The 18,823-nt window shown below is 40.7% G+C and overlaps 1 protein-coding gene across 1 annotated transcript in view; it reads right to left on the reverse strand.

Moving 5' to 3' along the window:
- CWH43 (cell wall biogenesis 43 C-terminal homolog) overlaps window positions 1-18,823 on the reverse strand; it is a 28,754-nt gene continuing 9,931 nt past the window's right edge. Inside the window, exons 8-16 of the mRNA XM_075420152.1 lie at window positions 15,260-15,385; window positions 12,984-13,063; window positions 11,564-11,669; window positions 7,872-8,007; window positions 6,523-6,672; window positions 3,546-3,690; window positions 2,837-2,898; window positions 1,634-1,789; window positions 1-113 (exon numbers count right to left, since the gene is read on the reverse strand). Coding sequence (XP_075276267.1) covers window positions 26-113; window positions 1,634-1,789; window positions 2,837-2,898; window positions 3,546-3,690; window positions 6,523-6,672; window positions 7,872-8,007; window positions 11,564-11,669; window positions 12,984-13,063; window positions 15,260-15,385 — 1,049 coding nt within the window. The 3' untranslated portion in view covers window positions 1-25. The remainder of the gene's footprint in view (window positions 114-1,633; window positions 1,790-2,836; window positions 2,899-3,545; window positions 3,691-6,522; window positions 6,673-7,871; window positions 8,008-11,563; window positions 11,670-12,983; window positions 13,064-15,259; window positions 15,386-18,823) is intronic.

The following is an 18,823-nucleotide window of genomic DNA, read 5'->3' on the forward strand; positions in this document are numbered from 1 at the left end:
CCAGTGATAATGTTATTTTCTCGTTCTAGTTTGTCTGTTTAAAATATTTAGGAGTGCTCATATGGAAGCGATGAATACGCTCGTAATTGTGTCCATCTTTGTAAGATCCAAACCTAAGAAAAACATTCAACAAAGGAAAACCATTATGAGGTGATTTAACCCATGCCATTAAATCATACACGTCCAACAGTGTCATTGATAGTTCTGAATGTTCTAGATAGTTGATTTCAGAAACAGGCCACAACCCTGTTACATATAAACCATAATCTACGTATGCTATTTAACTAGAAGTCTTTGTGTATAATGGAGACATTTAATTACACTGATTGGATTAATGCCATAGGCACTCTATAAATGGAACTCCAGCTGACAAAGGTCAGCGGTGCATTTATCTAGTTAAATCCTATGCTCCTTCAGTTTTTTCTACTGACTTCAGTAGAGATATAATTTAACCCCCCACAGTATTCAGATACTCAACCCTATTATTAATATTGCACACCTTACTTCTAAAAACTGTAATTCTTCATGTCATATTTAAATCTAAAAGTTTTGATTACTATTACAGTAGATAGATTTGCAAAAGTAAAATGTAGTACTTATTCAAAATATCAGTGCTAAACAGCATTCAAAAGCAGTGCCATTGTACTTCGAAAGAAATACAATTAATTGGAAAAAGTTAAACTTATTCCTAATGGGTTGTGGTTTTTGTTTTTTTTTTACTTATAGGCACATGTAAAAGAAATTTAGGACAAGAAAAATATTCTGCATTGAAACCAACTGAGAAAAATCTGAACGTGAATGCTAACTTTCGGCAAGTTTCATCATGTGGAAAAGACTGGCAAAACTCCTGCTTAGAGAGGAAGCCAGGGACTGAGTGGTATATAGAAAATGAGTAAGCTCTGTTAGGTGTATATGAGAAATTACTATCTTCTGCATTATGCCTGTTAGAAGGAGTAAATACGGCATCGCTGGAAATTGTATTTCTGTAGCAACATCTATCTCAAACTTCATGATTCTTCCACTGGTATTCAATGTAGAATAAATACCTTTCTCCATACTTCTCTTTCTTATGCAATGCCAGTGGAAAAATGACAGCGTTCTAGAAATAAATAACTTTTTACTTAAAAACATAGCCCTTTTTTCTTCTTGACGTACGTAACGTACTGCCTCAGGCATTCTTCTTAATTTTTGCTTTAGTTAGATAGTATGTTTTAAAACGGTTATGCAAGGAGTATTTAATGTATATGTTGCATTCTGTGTTCTAAGTAACACTATATTAAGACCCTGCCCCTCAAAAGAGCTGAGAAACATGAAAGACCTCTCATCACCTCTGAAGTGAGTCAGTACACCACTTGGAAAATATCGCTGTCAAACAATCTCAGCAATTAGTCACCTGGGTGAAATAAGCATTACCTTCAATTTATGCTGTTACACAGCAGACTGAATTTCCCAAGGCACATGCCACGTCGGTAGAAAAACTGGAATTACAAACCAGAAGTTCTTGCCTCTCAATCTGCTGCTCAGTTTGGTACTGAGCAGTGCCTCCCACTTTAAGGTCAATTTTGTTCCTAGACATCTCTCGTACAAGACATCACGTATATCACCCCCCCAATTTCTTGTGAGATACACTGACCTGGGATTGAAACGGATGGCCTCCGGAACTTGGCTGGGATCAGTGACGATTCTGTCATTGTCAACATAGCTATCCAAGTGATCTGGGATCCTGAATTTGGCCAGCTGGACTTCCGAATCACTTAAACCAGCATGAGATATGCGGGCATAGCCCAACCTATGAGATACAAGAAGAGTTAGTTTGAAGAAATAACTCAAGGCAGTTTCACTGCATTCTTAATTCACGTCTCTTTTTTTCCAAGAGTTGTTATTTAACCTATCAACAACACTTTCCACTTCTGTGAAAAATCTTAAACTGCTCTATAAACAGAAGCATCATAACACAATATCACAAGTAGAAAAACTGAGAAAGCCTAAGTGTTTGACAACAAAAATAAGTTCTAGATCTAGAAACTTATTTTTTAAACTACAGTTTTAGAATATGCATACTGGTATAAGCTCACCCACTTTTTTCACTGAAGAGATGTTGAAATTCAATAAAGGAACTGAAGCATCAGTGGAATGAGTAATGAGAAAAATTAGATTGCGTATAGGGGTTTTGTTGGGCTTTTTGTTGCCTTTTTTTTTTACTCAATACTGTTACTGAGGACAGCTATCTAATTTACTGGTTTTATTCCTGTGAACACTGCAGAATTCAGAGTTTGTTCTGAATGAGCTGAATTCCATTCTGGTACATACATCGCCAAGAGAATGATTTACAAGCAACTTGGTATTAAAAGACATGGAGTGCATAGGTCCCAGAAAGGAAAGTACTTCAAGATGGGCTTACACAGCGAAAGTTTCCACTAAATCCAGCATAAGGCTTGCCTGGATTAGGTCACCATTTTGCTTCAACAAACCCTACAATCATAGTTCAAAATTTGCGTCTTCTGTGTCACGTACAAATTAGGGCTCAGCCTTCACATTTTAGAATGAAGCTGCAAAGCCAGAGCTTTGCAAAAAAGTAGTTTTATATGTTACCAGAGCAGATCAGACCTGAAGGCTTTTGACACAGAATTACGAAACCTGTAATACTGTCTTTGTAAATTATATTCCGAAATACACCAATTCATCCTGAGATCGATGTTTCATGTTACTTCATGATGTATCTATCTGTCCATGCATAATTGTTTAGGGATACAAGACTCTTCCACAATGACCTACAGAAGGGTGTAAAACTGATTGCCATGAAGATATTTAAAACCAATGATCCACTTTCATATACCTTATTACTCCGCGATACATAATATAGCTGCACCATCTGTCACGATCTGTGCTGTCAATATCCTATGAGTGAAAGGAAAAAATAAAAAGTCAAACAAACCAGGCAGGCTTTCCTTATGGGTAGGCTTTAAATCAGTAACAGAACCAACGTGTAAACCTGCTGCAGAAAAATGTTTTGCCTAAAACATTGTAATAAGGTAGAAAGGAAAAAACCCACTGTTAGACAATCAGCCAACTTTTTGACATCTCCCGACAGAAAACCAAACTGTAGAACTCAGTTTTAAAACAGAAGAATCACAGAATCAGAGGTTGGAAGGGGCATCTGGAGGTCACCAGCTCTCAACCCCATGCTCAGAGTAACTTCAAGCAGGTTGCTCAGGGCCTTCTACAACCAACTTTTGAATATCCACAAGGATGGAGATTTCACAACTTTTCTGGGCCCCCGTTCGAATGCCTGACAACCCTAACTGTGATTATTTTTTTTTCTTCTACTAACTGACATTTCCCTTGCAGCAACTGCTGTCCATTGCCTCTTGCCCTTTCACTGTGTAACTCCACCTTCCCTGTAACATGTCAGGTAGCTGAAGACTGTATTTGAAAATGCGCATGTATTTTCTTATATGTCTAAGTTGCTATTTTGAAATATTAAGCTGAATGTTTCAAATACATATTATCTCTAACTGTTAAAAGAAGCAGTATTTTTGCATTACCTTGACATTGCCATTTTGTATTAATTCAGTATAATCTCTGGATCCAGGAGCTGAAGTGATGTATCCTAGAAATACAACTTGCTTAGAGCTAGTCTTCAACAGGTTTGAAACAGCTATAGCCTGGAGTTTTCTGTCCAAGTCCTCTCTGAAAGAAATGGAAAACACTTTAACATATATATATTTTAGCTCAGAATCTTTGTGCTGTGACACAGTAAATCACAAGCGAATCTGACATCTTCTTTGTTGCTCAGTATAAGAGAGTATGCAAGTTTACAGAAAGCTCACCGATTCAAAATGATCACTATGTTCAACAACAGCCACATGGTCGTGGTAGCTGTAATTAGGGTTCTCTTTCTAACCATTATAGGAAAAACTTTTTCTATGACCGTTTTGGTTTTAATACTGATCTCATCACTAGGAAATGCGAATGTCAGTGCTTTGGTTATCTGAGACTTTTGTCTCTGCACTTGAAATGTAACTCTGCTAGCGGAGAGCGGTGCATAAGAAAGAGCTCACATGCTAACAAAACTTTTATGATGGGCAGACCATGGTACACACAGTCTTAAAATTTTGGTCACATCATTTATGAAATATAATTTAAGAGCTATGTCATCCCATTAACACTACTAAATGACATTTGGCAGGTATTCTGCATCTCTTCAACAAGAATTACGCAACAGTTCCAACACGGCCAAAAGAGATAGCGTAAGTGGCCAGGTTGGACGGGGCTCTGAGCAACCTGGTCTAGTGGAAGGTGTCCCTGCCCATGGCAGAGGGGCTGAAATGAGATGAACTTTAAGGTCCCTTCAAACCCAAACCAGTTTAAGATTCTAAGTGGAACCTTGTAAAATACTGCATTGGATCCCATTCTTTGTCTTTGGATTTGTTATAACATAATGTAAAGCCAGTTCTCGTTCTACAACTCTTCATGTTAAGAGCTTTAAACAGTTGTGCAAAGCATGTTCTCGTCTATATTTTGGTAGACTGGGCTAAATACCATTAAGACAGGGAGTTAATTTTGGAACCTGCAGTCCCAAAAGATGACGAGAATTTAAATGCTGCTATGCTTCTGACAGAAGCAAATGCATTAGGGAGAGAGAGCACGTGGACAGGAGACAAAAAACTCCAACCTTTTAAATAGAAACCTGACCTCTGTATATGTGAAGGTGCCTGCTCAGCTACCCGCTCTTTCCAGAATTACATCTCTCCAGAAGATGGGTTCTTTTGAATGATACAGGCATTATTATACTCCCACATTTTAAAATCAGTGTTAAAAAAAAATCCCTAGTTATCCAGTATTCTATAGCTCATGTCATCATAAGCAGCAGATGAAAAAAGACAAAAAACAAGCAGTTGTGTGTGCCATTTAATTACAAATTCATTCACCTCAAAACACAGTCCAATTTGCACTCATTTCCCAAGTGTCTCCTATTTGTCTCCTTCATCTTTATCTCATCTCTCTGTGAGGGGAAGAATACAGCGCTATTTTCTTCTACTTTGACAAACTTTATCAGAGAGGCAAGTCTCATCATCTGTGTGAGGAAAAGAATGAAATTCCTTGCTGGACTTCACATTGGGAGTGGTTTCTGAAAACTGCATGGGTTTAGTAAAAAGGAAATCTGTAAACAATTTGCATGCTTGGAGCACAGCTTCTACACAGGGGAAGGAAATCAGGAAGCTCAGTATGAGATAATAGGAACTCCTACTGCCTTCTGAGCAGCTTCGTTGTGTATTATGTTCTGCTCCCAGTCCATAAATTTGCTTCTCCGTGAATTATAACAAGTATTAAAAAAAAGTCCAAATCTTACTACATAACCACAAACATACTAGATATTGCAGCAATAAAACAGAAAATACAGCTACATGGAGCATCGCAAAACTATCCCTTAGTAACACTCAATACACAGAAGTAATCAAGACATTGTTTTTAAGAACTGAATTCTGTTCCATCGCATATTTGAGTTATTGGTATAATTATTCCTTTCAGAATCCAGAGATTAGATTTCATATTTCCAGTTTCATATAGTCAGAAGGACACCGGATGGGTGTTTTTGTTGCTGTTTCAATGCTGCCACAAAATCACAGAATTCAGAGAATGATTTAGGTTAGAAAAGACCTTTAAGACCATGAAGTGCAACCATTAACCTGACACTACCAAGTCTACCACTATACCACGTCTCTAAGCGCCGCATCTACGCGTCTTCTGAACCCCTCCAGGGATGGGGACTCCACCACTGCCCTGGGCAGCCTGTGCCAGTTCTTGACAACCCTTTCAGTGAAGAAATTTTTCCTGATATCCAATCTAAACCTCCCCTGCGACAACTTGAGGCCATTTCCTCTTGTCCTATCGCTAGTTACTTGGGAGAAGAGACCAACACCCGCCTCACTACACCCTCCTTTCAGGTAGCTGCAGAGAGTGATAAGGTCTCCCCTCAGCCCCCTCTTCTCCAGACTGAACAGCCCCATCTTGCTCAGCCACTCCTCATAACCCTTGTTCTCCAGACCCTTCACCAGCCATGTTGCCCTTCTGTCCTTTCCTGGAGGTTTCAAAATTGTTACTTTTCATTTTAATAAACATCAGTTGTCCATTAATGCTATCTGTCTGTAGCTGTAACTATCTGAACTCACTGTGGAACAGAACAGATCTATTCCACATGCAGAAAGTCAGAAGGATGCTATCCCGCACTGAGCACTGTAGGGCACTGTATGCCTATTACTTGTTGGGGTTTTGCAGAACTCTGTATTTCTAGTAACTCACATATTAGGCTCAGCTCAGTTTTGCATGACACATTTGTCCCTTTTAAAAATGCTTCGAAATCTTAAATCAGTAGCTATGTCACAGTATTTCCTTCAATTTGCCTTGTTAGAACCAGTATTAGAGCAGCACATTTTAAAGGGTACAAAAGAAACCACAGAAGTCCACAAATTACACTACTCCACTTTGCATGATATATGTAACAATAAAGAAAATACACACTCTTCATTTCCAAAGTGGGCAACAACAAAATCAACCAGCTTCCCTGTGAAGTTGACCGTCATGGAGATGGCAGGTGCAATCTCCCCCTCTGGAGACGGGAGGAGGTGATGGGTAGATTTTACAATTGGATACCTCGACAGCGCCATAATCCTACATGAGCAGAGGGAAACAGTTACATTTGGTAGTTCACAAGCATCACAAGTGTGAACTAAGCAGATAAGTGTGAGCAGGAGACTAACGGTCACTGAACTGAAAGCATCAGACCAGAACAAAAACCATCTCTAGGAGATTTTTCTGAATTTAGAAGGTTTTCCTCTAAAATGCTACTTAAGTACTTGTCTAAAAATGTATTATCAAATTCATTCCTACACTAAGAAATACCATTCCATATATATGAATTCTTATAGTGACCCTTTCAAAATCTTTATCCTCAGACAAAACAGAATTTTATACTACCAGTAATTAAAATTTATTTTATTAGAAGTAGGAGAGGTAAAAATGCATTTTTAGAGAGGGAAACTTCTCATTCTTTCAGCTTCTGTTTGGAATCAACCTTAAAATAATTTTGATCAGGTTTTTCAAAATATTTCATGAAGAAAATTTCAGAGAATTACTTTTCTGCCCCATTCTGCATCACTTAAGGACACAGGCTCTGGAAGAGGGACGTTACTAAATTTCCCTCACATACGGCAAAAATTAAATAGCCACTGCAGCATCACTAAGAGGTTCCATCTGCAACAGAGATCTACATATCCCCCTGGAAAAAAGCCACATCTTAAGCCACTGTTTTCCAGAGGGCAAAGATATTCAAGATATGTAACTGGTAGTTGGTCAAGCACTATAGTAAAATCAGACACAAAAAATCTGGTCAAACAGGCATGCACCTTTCTATGCCCATTTCCCACTATACAGCCCAAGCTGGGTTTAACGAATTCAAAACTTCTAGTAACTCCAGATGTGGTTACATTTTCCAACTGCTATCACATTTTAAAGTCTGAAATCTAAAGTTCTCACAGCCCATAGCAAAATGATGAGAAAATCAGATTATAGTACTTCGAATGCCAGACTTCCAGGCCTGTACATTATGGGGCAGGATGCCTTTCTCTGCATCACCAAAGCCAAAGCAGCTTATAGGGGCAAGCACCAAAACCTGATCATTTTTAACAACGAGAAAAGGCCATCTGCATTGCACTGTAATGCTAAGGAATCGAAGAGTGTTCTTAAAGACAAGCTCCCACAAGTGATTACAGCAATTAGTATTCCAATTATTCTTTTCCCTTGTTCTAGAGGAGTTAGTATTGGGTAGTGTATTTACATTTACTGTCACTATGCACGTAAAGATGACTCACCCCCAGGTGTGATCTCTTGTGCTTGGACCAAAATCTGTGTAAAATCCCAGTCTTTCTCCTAGCCACATTGTCGGATCGTGGTTTCCAATGAACGGTTTAGAGGCATCACTCTCTATAATAGTGATAAAATCTGCACCTAAAATGGGGAAGGAAACAGGAAGTATTTCCAAATTTATATCTGTGACCTATAAACATGATTTATAAATGACTACATAACGTCGTCATTGCCCTTTTGATTACACAGGGCTGGACACAAGCCCTTCAGGAGTCAATCAGGGCAAATCTTACGCCGGCAACAGAGTCATGCCCAAACTTTCAGTCACTGCAGGCTACACCGCCTCTGATGGAGAGCTCTTTAGCATCTGGATGCCATAGCTCCTCCCGGGTGCACACCCACACACACGCGTGGCTGCACAGTACAGCTGGCCTGCACACACCTAGAGCAGACCACCTCCAAAGCACCAGACGTAATGCGCACACGCAGGTAGCACAGTAGCGACTCTGCTGCTTTCAGCTCGATGAAGAAGCGCTACACAGCACATCTGCACTTAGCTTCATTTACCACATCCTATCCCGCTCCAAAGGGAAGCAAGACAGAGCAGGGTGCTGCTGCCAAAACAATTAACCAGCCCACAGCAACCTAGCGTCAGCCCCCCGGCGTGGTAACCAAAGGGTTCCCAGCTCTAGTGAATTGCTGACCATCCACCCCCACCTCACTGTCTCAGGGCAGCGTGGTCGCTCCCTGTGCACCCGCTGAGGTGCGGTTTCGTCGGGGAACATGACAAGTTCCCCTCTACTTTAGCTCTTCCTGCATCCTGCAGCTCCGTGGTCCCTCAGGGAACTGGCAGCCAAGGAAGTGCTGCCCCTGCCTGAAGGAAGGTGGGAGTCTGCAAGCTGGCCGCAGCCTGGCTGAACCAACCCGGCTCAGCTCCAGCAGCAGGTCCGTACGGCGGCTGCAGCAGCAAGCGCTCCCTTCTCGTTGTGGTTATGTCCCCCTTGGAGCGTCCTCCTACTCTCGAAGGCAGGTCAAGTCACCACTTCCTCCACAGCCCTTCTGTAAGGAATTAAGACCGCTCCATCCAGCACCACTCTTGTCACATAAGATGTTTTGCTTTTGAAAAGTCTTATTTAGCACTAGGAAACACCGTTAGCAGGGAAAATGGTAGCTCAGGGTACTTTGAAGTGCATTCTCAGATTTTGCTTCTACATCATTAGCATACATGCTGGCTGCAGAAACAACGACCAAAACCACTGAGAGGGGTTGATGTTGGCTCCCTTCAGGACAGACAGGAGTCCAGTCACAAAAGCCGTTACATGTTGCATCTTCACTATTCCAGCAGAGAGCACGTGAGCCCAAGGAATGCACACCACCACGCCTTTAAAGATAACTCCTGTGCTGAAGAAGTCAGTCACTCTCTCCTCTGCGGCTCTCAAAATTAGCTACTCTTCTTTCACAAACAAAGCATTACGAATCTCCAGCTTAACTCTGAATGCGTTAATGCATTTCCTGGAAATGTTAACGAGGTATTTTACATCACAATATAGATGTAAATACTGTTTCTAGCAATCAGGAATTAAGATTTACTCATATAAATTTTTGCTGCCTTCTTGACTTACCAATTGCTTCTTTCAGAAGTGACACTTCATTACCACAAAGAAATGGTCAATCGACATAACTAGGTAAATCACTTTTTCTAATATTCATGAATTTAAACTATAGGTATTGGAAATAAATGCATTCATTACAGTCTATAAATAAATACACAAAGATTAAATAAATGTTCAGACATAAGCCATGAGCTGTGGAATCACACATGTACAAAACTGCCCCAAATAATTCATCAAATGTCGCAGTTGTTTTCTCATCTCACTAGACAGCCTGACAGAGCTCAGCCCTCTGAACCTTTGGTCATGGGACAACGAAGCAAATGATACACAAATCAATCTGTTGCCTCTTCATAGAATCATTAAGGTTGGAAAAGACCTCGAAGATCATCAAGTCCAACCATCAACCCAACACCACCATGCCTGCTAAACCACGTCCCGAAGTGCCACATCTACACGTTTTTTGAACACCTCCAGGGATGGGGACTCCACCACCTCCCTGGGCAGCCTGGTCCAGTGCCTGACCACTCTCTCAGGAAATAAATTTTTCCTAATATCCAATCTAAACCTCACCTGATGCAACTTGAGGACATTGCTTCTTGTCCTATCGCTAGTTACTTGGGAGAAGAGACCAACACCCATCTCACTACATCCTCCTTTCAGGTAGTTGTAGAGAGCAATAAGGTCCCCCCTCAGCCTCCTCTTCTCCAGACTAAACAGCCCCAGCTCCCCCAGCTGCTCCTCATCAGACTTGTTCTCCAGACCCCTCCCCAGCCTCGCTGCCCTTCTCTGGACACGCTCCAGCCCCTCAATGTCCTTCTTGGAGTGAGCGGCCAAACACTGAGCACAGCACTCCAGGTACGGCCTCATCAGTGCCGAGTACAGGGGCACGATCCCCTCCCTGCTCCTGCTGGCCACACCATTCCTGATCCAAGCCAGGACGCCGCTGGCCTTCTTGGCCACCCGGGCACCCTGCTGGCTCATGTTCAGCCGGCTGTCGACCAACACCCCCAGGTCCTTTTCCACCGGGCAGCTCTCCAGCCGCTCCTCCCCAAGCCTGGAGCGTTGCGTGGGGTTGTTGTGACCCAAGTGCAGGATCCGGCACTTGGCCTTGTTGAAACTCATACAGTGGGCCTGGGCCCATCGACCCAGCCTGTCCAGATCCCTCTGCAGAGCCTGCCCACTCTTCACTAACTCCCAAGCATCTCTGCCACAAAATCAAGGCTTGCACAGCAGCACCTGTGTCAGTGCCTTCCCACCACTCGGGTCTGTGAAGCCCAAGCTGCTCAGGAAAGCCGTGTGTGCATTCACACCGTAGGAGGAGAGGAGAACATCAGCAGCTGGAATGACAGCACAGATTCTTCCTTGTCTCCTGAGCTGCTTTAAATCTTCGAGTGGCAGCTCCCAGTCTTGCCTACCTCATGGGTATCACAGAAAACAAGTAACACCGACAAGCACCACTGGTCAATTCCCTTCAACACACCCTGCAGCAGCGCTAATCTCTGGTCCAAATTCCTAATTTTTTATAGCTAATTTTCCAACTAAAACCCTGTCTGTGAGCAACAGGTTAGACACTCTTCTTTACAGTAAAATCATGACAACTCAACCAAGCTACAATCACCGTTTTTCTTTTCTACATTGCTCTGGCTCAAGTGATGGAAACAGACTTGTCTGTTTCTCCTCTGTGCACCTTGTTTAGGGCATTTTCATTTCAGACCCTTTACGAATTAGATAATACTTCACATTTAAAAAAAACACAGAGAAGTTATAAAACATTACATTTGATTTAATAGGATATTTATCATTATTTCATTTGTGCAAAGAATTTCTCTATTGACAAGCAAGACAAGTGAGGAAAAAAAAATCAAAATCATAAAGTGTTTCCTCCAACCAAAAACCTCTTTAAAATATATTAAAAAAAATTATCAGCTCTGCAAATGGATTTTTAACAGAAGTGATTGTATTGCAACAGGTCACAAATTCAGGAGAAAGCCATTAGACACAGGTTCTTGTGTTAATGCAAGAATGGACTCAGGGACCCTGCAGGTGTTCTTCAAAAACAAATGAAGTAAAAGAAAAAACGTTACCTGTCTGATTAAGCAAATTAGCTGATCCTTCCAAATTAGACCATCCTTCATTGTCATATGCAAATCTAAAAGGCCAGATCATAGCAGAGAAGTCTCTTTTTGGAACCTCAAAAAAAAAAAAAAAAGGAAAAGAGTCGAATACAATTTATGCATTATACCTCTGCAGTCAACAACATCAGATACATGGTGCTATAAAACAAGCTCTAAAAGAGATGTTTTAACCAATATATTTCCCTAATAAAGCTGTCAGGATTACAAAAGACATTAGGTATTTTTGACAAAAATCTGCTATTAACAAGGGGAGAAAAGTCATCATAGTTAAAATGAATTTGTACGAGTAACAGTCAAAAAATGAACACAAAAGAGATTACAAATTTTTTCATCTTTCTAAGAGGAACTATGTACTTTTTTCCACGTTAGAAGGTACTACAAACCTGGATGAGTTTTAAAAAGCAAGCCAACTGTATGTGTCTGTGTGCATGTGTGAATACGCACGTGCGTGCAGGTGCTTGCACACACACAATTTCCACTTCGCTCTCAACCTTTTCTCCATCTTTTACTGCATTTGTCATCAGTGATTTCTCCAACCAAAAAATTGCCAACAAGAATACATGTAAAGAGCAAGTTTCAAAGGACTGTTTCTGAGCCACCACCAGAAGAAAAAAGTCTAATTCATAATTGCAACCAACTGCACCAAAAATTCAATTTTATATTAGTAATCAATTAAATCATAGAATGGAAACATGTTAATTTATATCCAAAACAGCTCTAATTTTGAATTAAAACTACTAAATAGGCAAGCAGCACACTTGGACAACTTGTAAGTCACCTAAACGCTAAACTTTGTGTGCATTAAGCATCTTAATTGTTACTATCATTGCAATACCTTATTTTTTTTGCCAGATAGAGAGCTGGAATCTTGTGATTTTTATGCAATTTCCATAACTAGTCTAAGTCTAATCTAAGTCAACCAACTTTTCAGAGAGGTTCAGTTTGGAGTTGTGCATATAAATACAGCAGCAGAGAATTCCTTCAGCTGGAAGGAACCTCAGGAGGTTACCTATTCCCTAAAACAAGATCAGGCTGCTAACAGTATTAACCAGTCAAGTCTTGAATACAGAGAAACTCATTTACAAACGTAACATTCAAACTGAATATATGAGAGACAAGCATCTCTCAGTTTTTCAGAGTATTTTTGTCCTTCACAGAAGCACTAAAAATCTCCAAAGACCCAGACATATCCCTCATTCAACATGAATTTACAAATTAAACTTTTTGCATCTTCCTTTCTGCACTGTTATTGGTGAATACTTAGATACCGGTACAAAGACTTCTTCAGCACCAGCCAACACACCTAAGATATCACACATGCATTTACCGTGCGTTTGAAAGTTACTCTGTTCACAAACACACTACTCACCCCTCGGCCCAGCTTCTTCTGGTAAGTCCTATAACGTAGACCCAATCCTAGCAAACCAACACCAACAAACAGCCACAATACTTGAAACAGAAAAACACAGAATTTTTTTTTTTTTAAATAAAACAGTGTTATTATTGCAGTTAAACAGAACTGGGCGCACTGTCATTCTAAGGTGCGTTCTTCAGAGAACAGGGAATGTATGCATTTAAATTTCCACCTGTGCCAGCAATAGCACCATTCCAAAGCAGTATACTCGAGAGTATCTATATGCATGCAGAATATCTGTATGCACTCAGACACACTTACATTCTCCAAAACACAACTGTCCAAGCAGATAGAATATAGCAAGATTCCTTGGAATATTTACGTAAAAACGACACCGACTGAAGAATTCATTATAGGAGATGAGTAAGGGCATCATGCAAGCATTCCAGGGTTTTCCTCTCTGTGTCCCAAGTATGCATTTGTAGTATACAATTTTTATTTTATATTAATGCAATGTGTGGAAGAAAATTTAATTTACTTCCAAGCCTTCAGATGTCAGAAAGATGTGATCCCTCCAGGCCTCCAGAGCAGTCCTTTGTTGGACACATTCTTGGGAAAGGACACATTCTTGGAAAAGCACCATGGCTTCACAGAATGCAAATTCAGAGCTTTCCCATTGCTCCTACAGACTTCCAAATAACCGCAGTGGACACCTAAGAGTTCTCAGGGTTTGATTTGATGATCAAACCCCTCTGCAGTTTTTTCATTTACACAGTGGCATACGCTATCTACAGTGATTTCAGTAACTCCAGTTTATTCTGTCATCAAATCTTTAAACAGATATGTAATTATTTTTATGCAAGTTGTCTGGAACAATTTTGTGTAAAATTTAAATACATTTTATCATGGATGATGTCAGAAGAAATGACATGCTTTTTACATTAGCAAATGTCAAGCAATTTCATACTCTGCAAGATGCAAAGGTGCTTAAAGGGGAAGCTGAGAAACAATACAAGTCTGGGCATGAGGAAGAAGTACAGGAGTTACTGCTGTAATGTCACAAAATCAGCTGAGCAAAGGCTGTGCTGTGTGGCAGACAGTATTCTGAAGTATTTACTCACTTTTGTGAAGTGTTTTTGAGTAGTCATATCCAAACCACTTGCACTGGTGCGCAAGTTGCCTCCAACACACAAACTCTCAGGGGCCACATTCTTCTGGCCCCTGAGCATACTAGGTAAAGACTTTCATAAAGATTTCAGAAATAGCCCTGAAAAGTGGTGAAGCACTATTATCTCCGCTTTCCAAATGAGGCAAAATGAGGTAAGCAAATGATAAGTGATTTGACCCAAAAGTTGCAGAGGAAAAAAAGATGCAGGGATTTGAACCTTCAGCATCCTGGTCTCTATAGGGTTAGCATGCCCTAGCGCCTAGCAATTTTTCCCTTTACCTAACTTCACAATATTAACAGACTTTTTCCTTTGGAAAAGTAAGGTAACAATAAAAAAAAATCTGAAGCTGAGATGGTTGTAGAGAAATACTTGAAAACATGATTTGGATGGATTCCAGAGGTTTAAAAGTCAAAAAGCAGTGAAATCTCACACGTTTTAGTTTCTCTTCAAAACCTAAGGGAAAAAGCAGACCTCACAGGTATCATCTGGAAAGCTGGGATCCCTAGCCATAGCTCACAGGCAGGAGACGACACAGGTTTCCTGAGGACAAGCCTGGTCTGAACAAAGCATCAGGATTGTGTAGCGATGTCAGCCACGCAGGAGGGTGTCCCACCATACAGCAGCTCCTGGGCCAGCCGAGTCCCATCGCACTGCCAGCCAGCTCACACAGCCCTGTAACGGGTGTCACACTGAGCTGCTTCGAAATCAACACATCGACCGGGCTGAGAAACCATTCACATCTTTTGTATATGCACGGAATAACTCCCAAGATCCAGAGTCGCCTCCTCCTCAACCGGCAAAATGAAATCACAAACGATGTCAAATCCATTTTCACATTTTCTTTTTTCCCCAGTTCATTTTTTTTTTTTGGTCTCCATTTAACATACTCCATGAGGTAAAGCCTCTCTCTCAACCGTAACCATAGTCAGTCAGCTCCTCAGTTAGTACGTGCCATCGTTAAAACTGGAACTAGGGCAATACCAACGACAAGTCTGGCTCTAAAAATAGCTCCAAAAAAACCCCATTTCTGAGACATCTGAGCAAGGCACTCTAATGTGTTGCTCTTTTTCTTCAGACAGTATTCCTAGAGTCATGGAAGAAAGGAAGTAAATTTATACTTACATAGTTTAATATAGTTTTTACTCTTTTTGAATAGCGGCTTTTGGTTGTTTTTCACTTCAAAGATAGAGCTAAGGTCTTTCTTGGGTCCTCTTAGAAAGTCTACCCCAATACATAACATGATAAACCCTGTAAAACAATAAGTTATTAGTTTTTTTCATAGAGCTTTAACATCTTAAACATTGCTCATAAACACACCATTTATAAACTCCCAGCTGTTGTGTTACGTTCCACCTTATGGCTCCAACAACACAGACAATTCAAAGCACAAACACAGATGAATGCCATACCCAATTCAGTAACGCAGGCAATGTGAGATTTACTGATAGAGAAGATCTTACTTATCGTTGTCACAGTAGTCACCTCATCTGTGCCTGCAGCACTTCAAAAACGTTTCATTTACATTGTTGTATTTGTTAACATAAGCATTGCTTCCAATAAAATGAGCTAGTGACATTAAACATGCCACTAATTTGAATTATTTGTCAACAGTAGTAATGCAAGAAGAAATCAAAGCTAAAAAATAGTTTAAAATGCCCCTGAACACGTTTCACACAAAAATAATGCAGTTCAAAACTATAGTTTGGCTTTGGTTTTTTCAAATAAGCTGCTGCTAAGATTTCATACATCTGAAACAGCCTTATTAAGCCTGCTTTGTGCTGATGACTGGAGAGCAGACCCAACAGTAAAAGTGTGTAGCCAAAGACCCCTTAACATTATGAACTCCAGTCTGGGCTATGGTGAGCTCCAAAATACCATCTACCTTTGGGTCTTTCGGACTGAGCACAAGGCGGGCTACTGACACTAACACAGCTTAGAGCTGTTCTTGCTCTTCCCTTGCACCCAGCAGCCTAAGGATCGTGATGCCACCAGGTAACTTTGTGGTCCCAGGCATCAAGCTGCGTTGGCTGCCAACTGAGCAACCCTCAGAATCTGTCTCATTATTTGCTATGGAAATGCAGAGATATTTAACTCTGCTGGTACTACTGGGTCCCACTACTGCCATTTTATCAGGTTTCATTAGTGAAATACTCGTTTAAAGCCATGTTTTCCCCTTCTCCATGCATATACCGATTGGGAGAACAATAAAAACAAAAATACTTCAATCCTTCGATCTGGGGCAAAGTAGCAAATCCTTCAGCAGGGCCTCCCCACCTTCCATATCCTAACACCCACTTGCACAGAACCTCAAGCACACTTAGCCAGCACTCTCAAGCAAAGACTGATCTGCAGTAGAGTTTCAGGGTATTGCATCAAAAAGCCTAGCACACAGTAGTTAAATGATGCTAAAATGCTTCCAGGCTCCTATGGACAGCTACAACTCTCAGCTCAGCCCAGTGCTTTCAAAGTTGACTAGAATTAACCTGGACAAGAGCAATTAAATTATGCCCACGTATCACAGAACCTTAAAATAACAGCATGATGAAAAAATACCTTGTTGATTGTAGATGTCTATTATCTTTACAAATGAACTGCTTTGTCACCAAGATGCAAGTAACACTTTTTTATATAAGAACTACAAAAGCAATTGCTCAACAGTTTGTTGTTCTGAACAGCATAAGCAGACTGTAGCAGGCCGGGAGGCCAGTTTAACACAGCAGCATCTCGTATTCTTGTGCTCCAGAGCCAACAGAAGCAGCTGTGCTTTCTAAGACTAGACAAGTAAGCACACCTATAGCTACATTTTAAAAGCTAGTAAGTGACTTCAGTGCACCAACTCTTGCGGTGTACTGTGATGGTATCTTTCCTTTTCAACAGGTAGTTCAGACTAACAGCACAAGCTCTTTTCCCATCCCTTATGAGCTAAAGGATCCAACTACCTGCAAAGAAAACGTGGGAGCATAATGAACTGGGTAAGAGCTCTGCTGGAGAAGGTATAGGTCCTTAACATCTTTGTGGCATCATTAATTAACTACAGAAGTCATGTTTTATTTCAGGGTTGTAACTGAAGATGAAATAACCATTACTCAATATTTTCTTATTGCCCTTACTTGTGATATTAGCTGTAGTGAAAGTCTGCAAACCAGGAAGACGGATCTAGAAGGGGGCCCACACAAAAGCTTTTGAAAAGGGAGACTGATTCAAAGCCCTTAGAGCTGATGGAAGACCAGGGATCCAACCCCTCAGCATTATGTTACATGACAGTGAAGCAGCACAGAAGTTTTGAATATAACGATCTTACTTTCATTGTCACTTTTCCTGGTGCAGTTCCCTACCCAAACCACGGCAAGAGAAAGGCAGGATATTGGACAGGAGGAGAAAGCAAGAAATAGCACTTGTACCTGAAAGCAATCAGAAGAAAACAAGCAGTTTGCCAGAAAGCCAAGCTGCAAAGGATGAAGCACAGCAACAAACACACAATCTCACGGTATAACCTGCAAATCTTTGCTAAGCAATGGGATGGCATCAGAAAGACAGAAACTGGATTCTCAGCTGGAATATAAACTCATGTAGCGCCATCAGCTGAGACAGCTTCAGTTCACAGTTGTCTTTTTACCAAAGAGAAAGTTAGGGCCATCTCTGTGTTACCATCCAGTGATCGTGCCAGGTGAATTCATCACAAGTGTGTACTTCAAAGGAAGTGACAGGCTTTATATAACAGCTTTTTTTTTGTTAAAGTGTTACTCAAGAAAGCACTTGACACTCCTCTACCACACGCCTTCTTCGTATAACTTCAAAAAATAAAACTTAAATTAACCAAGATAACTGTTTCCACAGACCCCCAAAATACTTTCAGCGCAAAAAAAAACCTCTAATAAAGGTAATGGAACTCTCTTCAAAACACAACAAACTGAAACCCTGCACGTGACGGCTGTAATATATGAAACACATATGGAGACTAAGAAACTGGAGTGACAGAATTTGCAAAGACATGTATGAAGTCTAAAACCACTGGAGCAACAAGTCAAGCACAGCATTCATTAACCCTTTTCAAACACAATATAGGATAATGCATCACATTTTAAAATGTGCCACACACACTTAGCCTCAGACAATGTTTGGCATCATTTAAATATAATTAGTCAAATATGCTGCTGAAACACATTAGTACCTATTAAGAAAATAATTCTGGAGACAAAACCAGAAAGGGTTGGTTTCATTTCCACCTCCCCACCTTCATCAAGGGATCATTTTGCTAAAACCTTTGTATTTGCTCACCTCAATTCTTCCTCACTGGCAAATACCTGACAATTTCTACTCTTCCTCTCCCGTTTGCGTGTTTCTGACACTGCAGGCTTATTGAGATTCCTCCAATCATTTTTGTGTGTCCACAAAGCATAAGGTAGGGTCACATGGAAATGAAGCTTAGGGCTCAAATGCAGACCAGCTAGACCAGCAGGATGCTGCACTTTGGTCCTCAGAGCAGAGCTGAATAATGCACTGAATTATGTTACAGTCCCAGCAACACAGACTTCATAAACCCCTGAGTTTCCAGAAGCTACACTGTTACCTGAGATACCTCACTGCTATCTTAAGTAGCTAGCATACAGGTCCATTCACACCTGGGACTGCAGCCACATTTTTAGTGACTGATTAACAGACAGACCTCTTCCTCAGTTATGTACT

The sequence above is a fragment of the Opisthocomus hoazin genome, chromosome 5 (assembly GCF_030867145.1).
Source record: "Opisthocomus hoazin isolate bOpiHoa1 chromosome 5, bOpiHoa1.hap1, whole genome shotgun sequence".
Classification (NCBI taxonomy): domain Eukaryota; kingdom Metazoa; phylum Chordata; class Aves; order Opisthocomiformes; family Opisthocomidae; genus Opisthocomus; species Opisthocomus hoazin.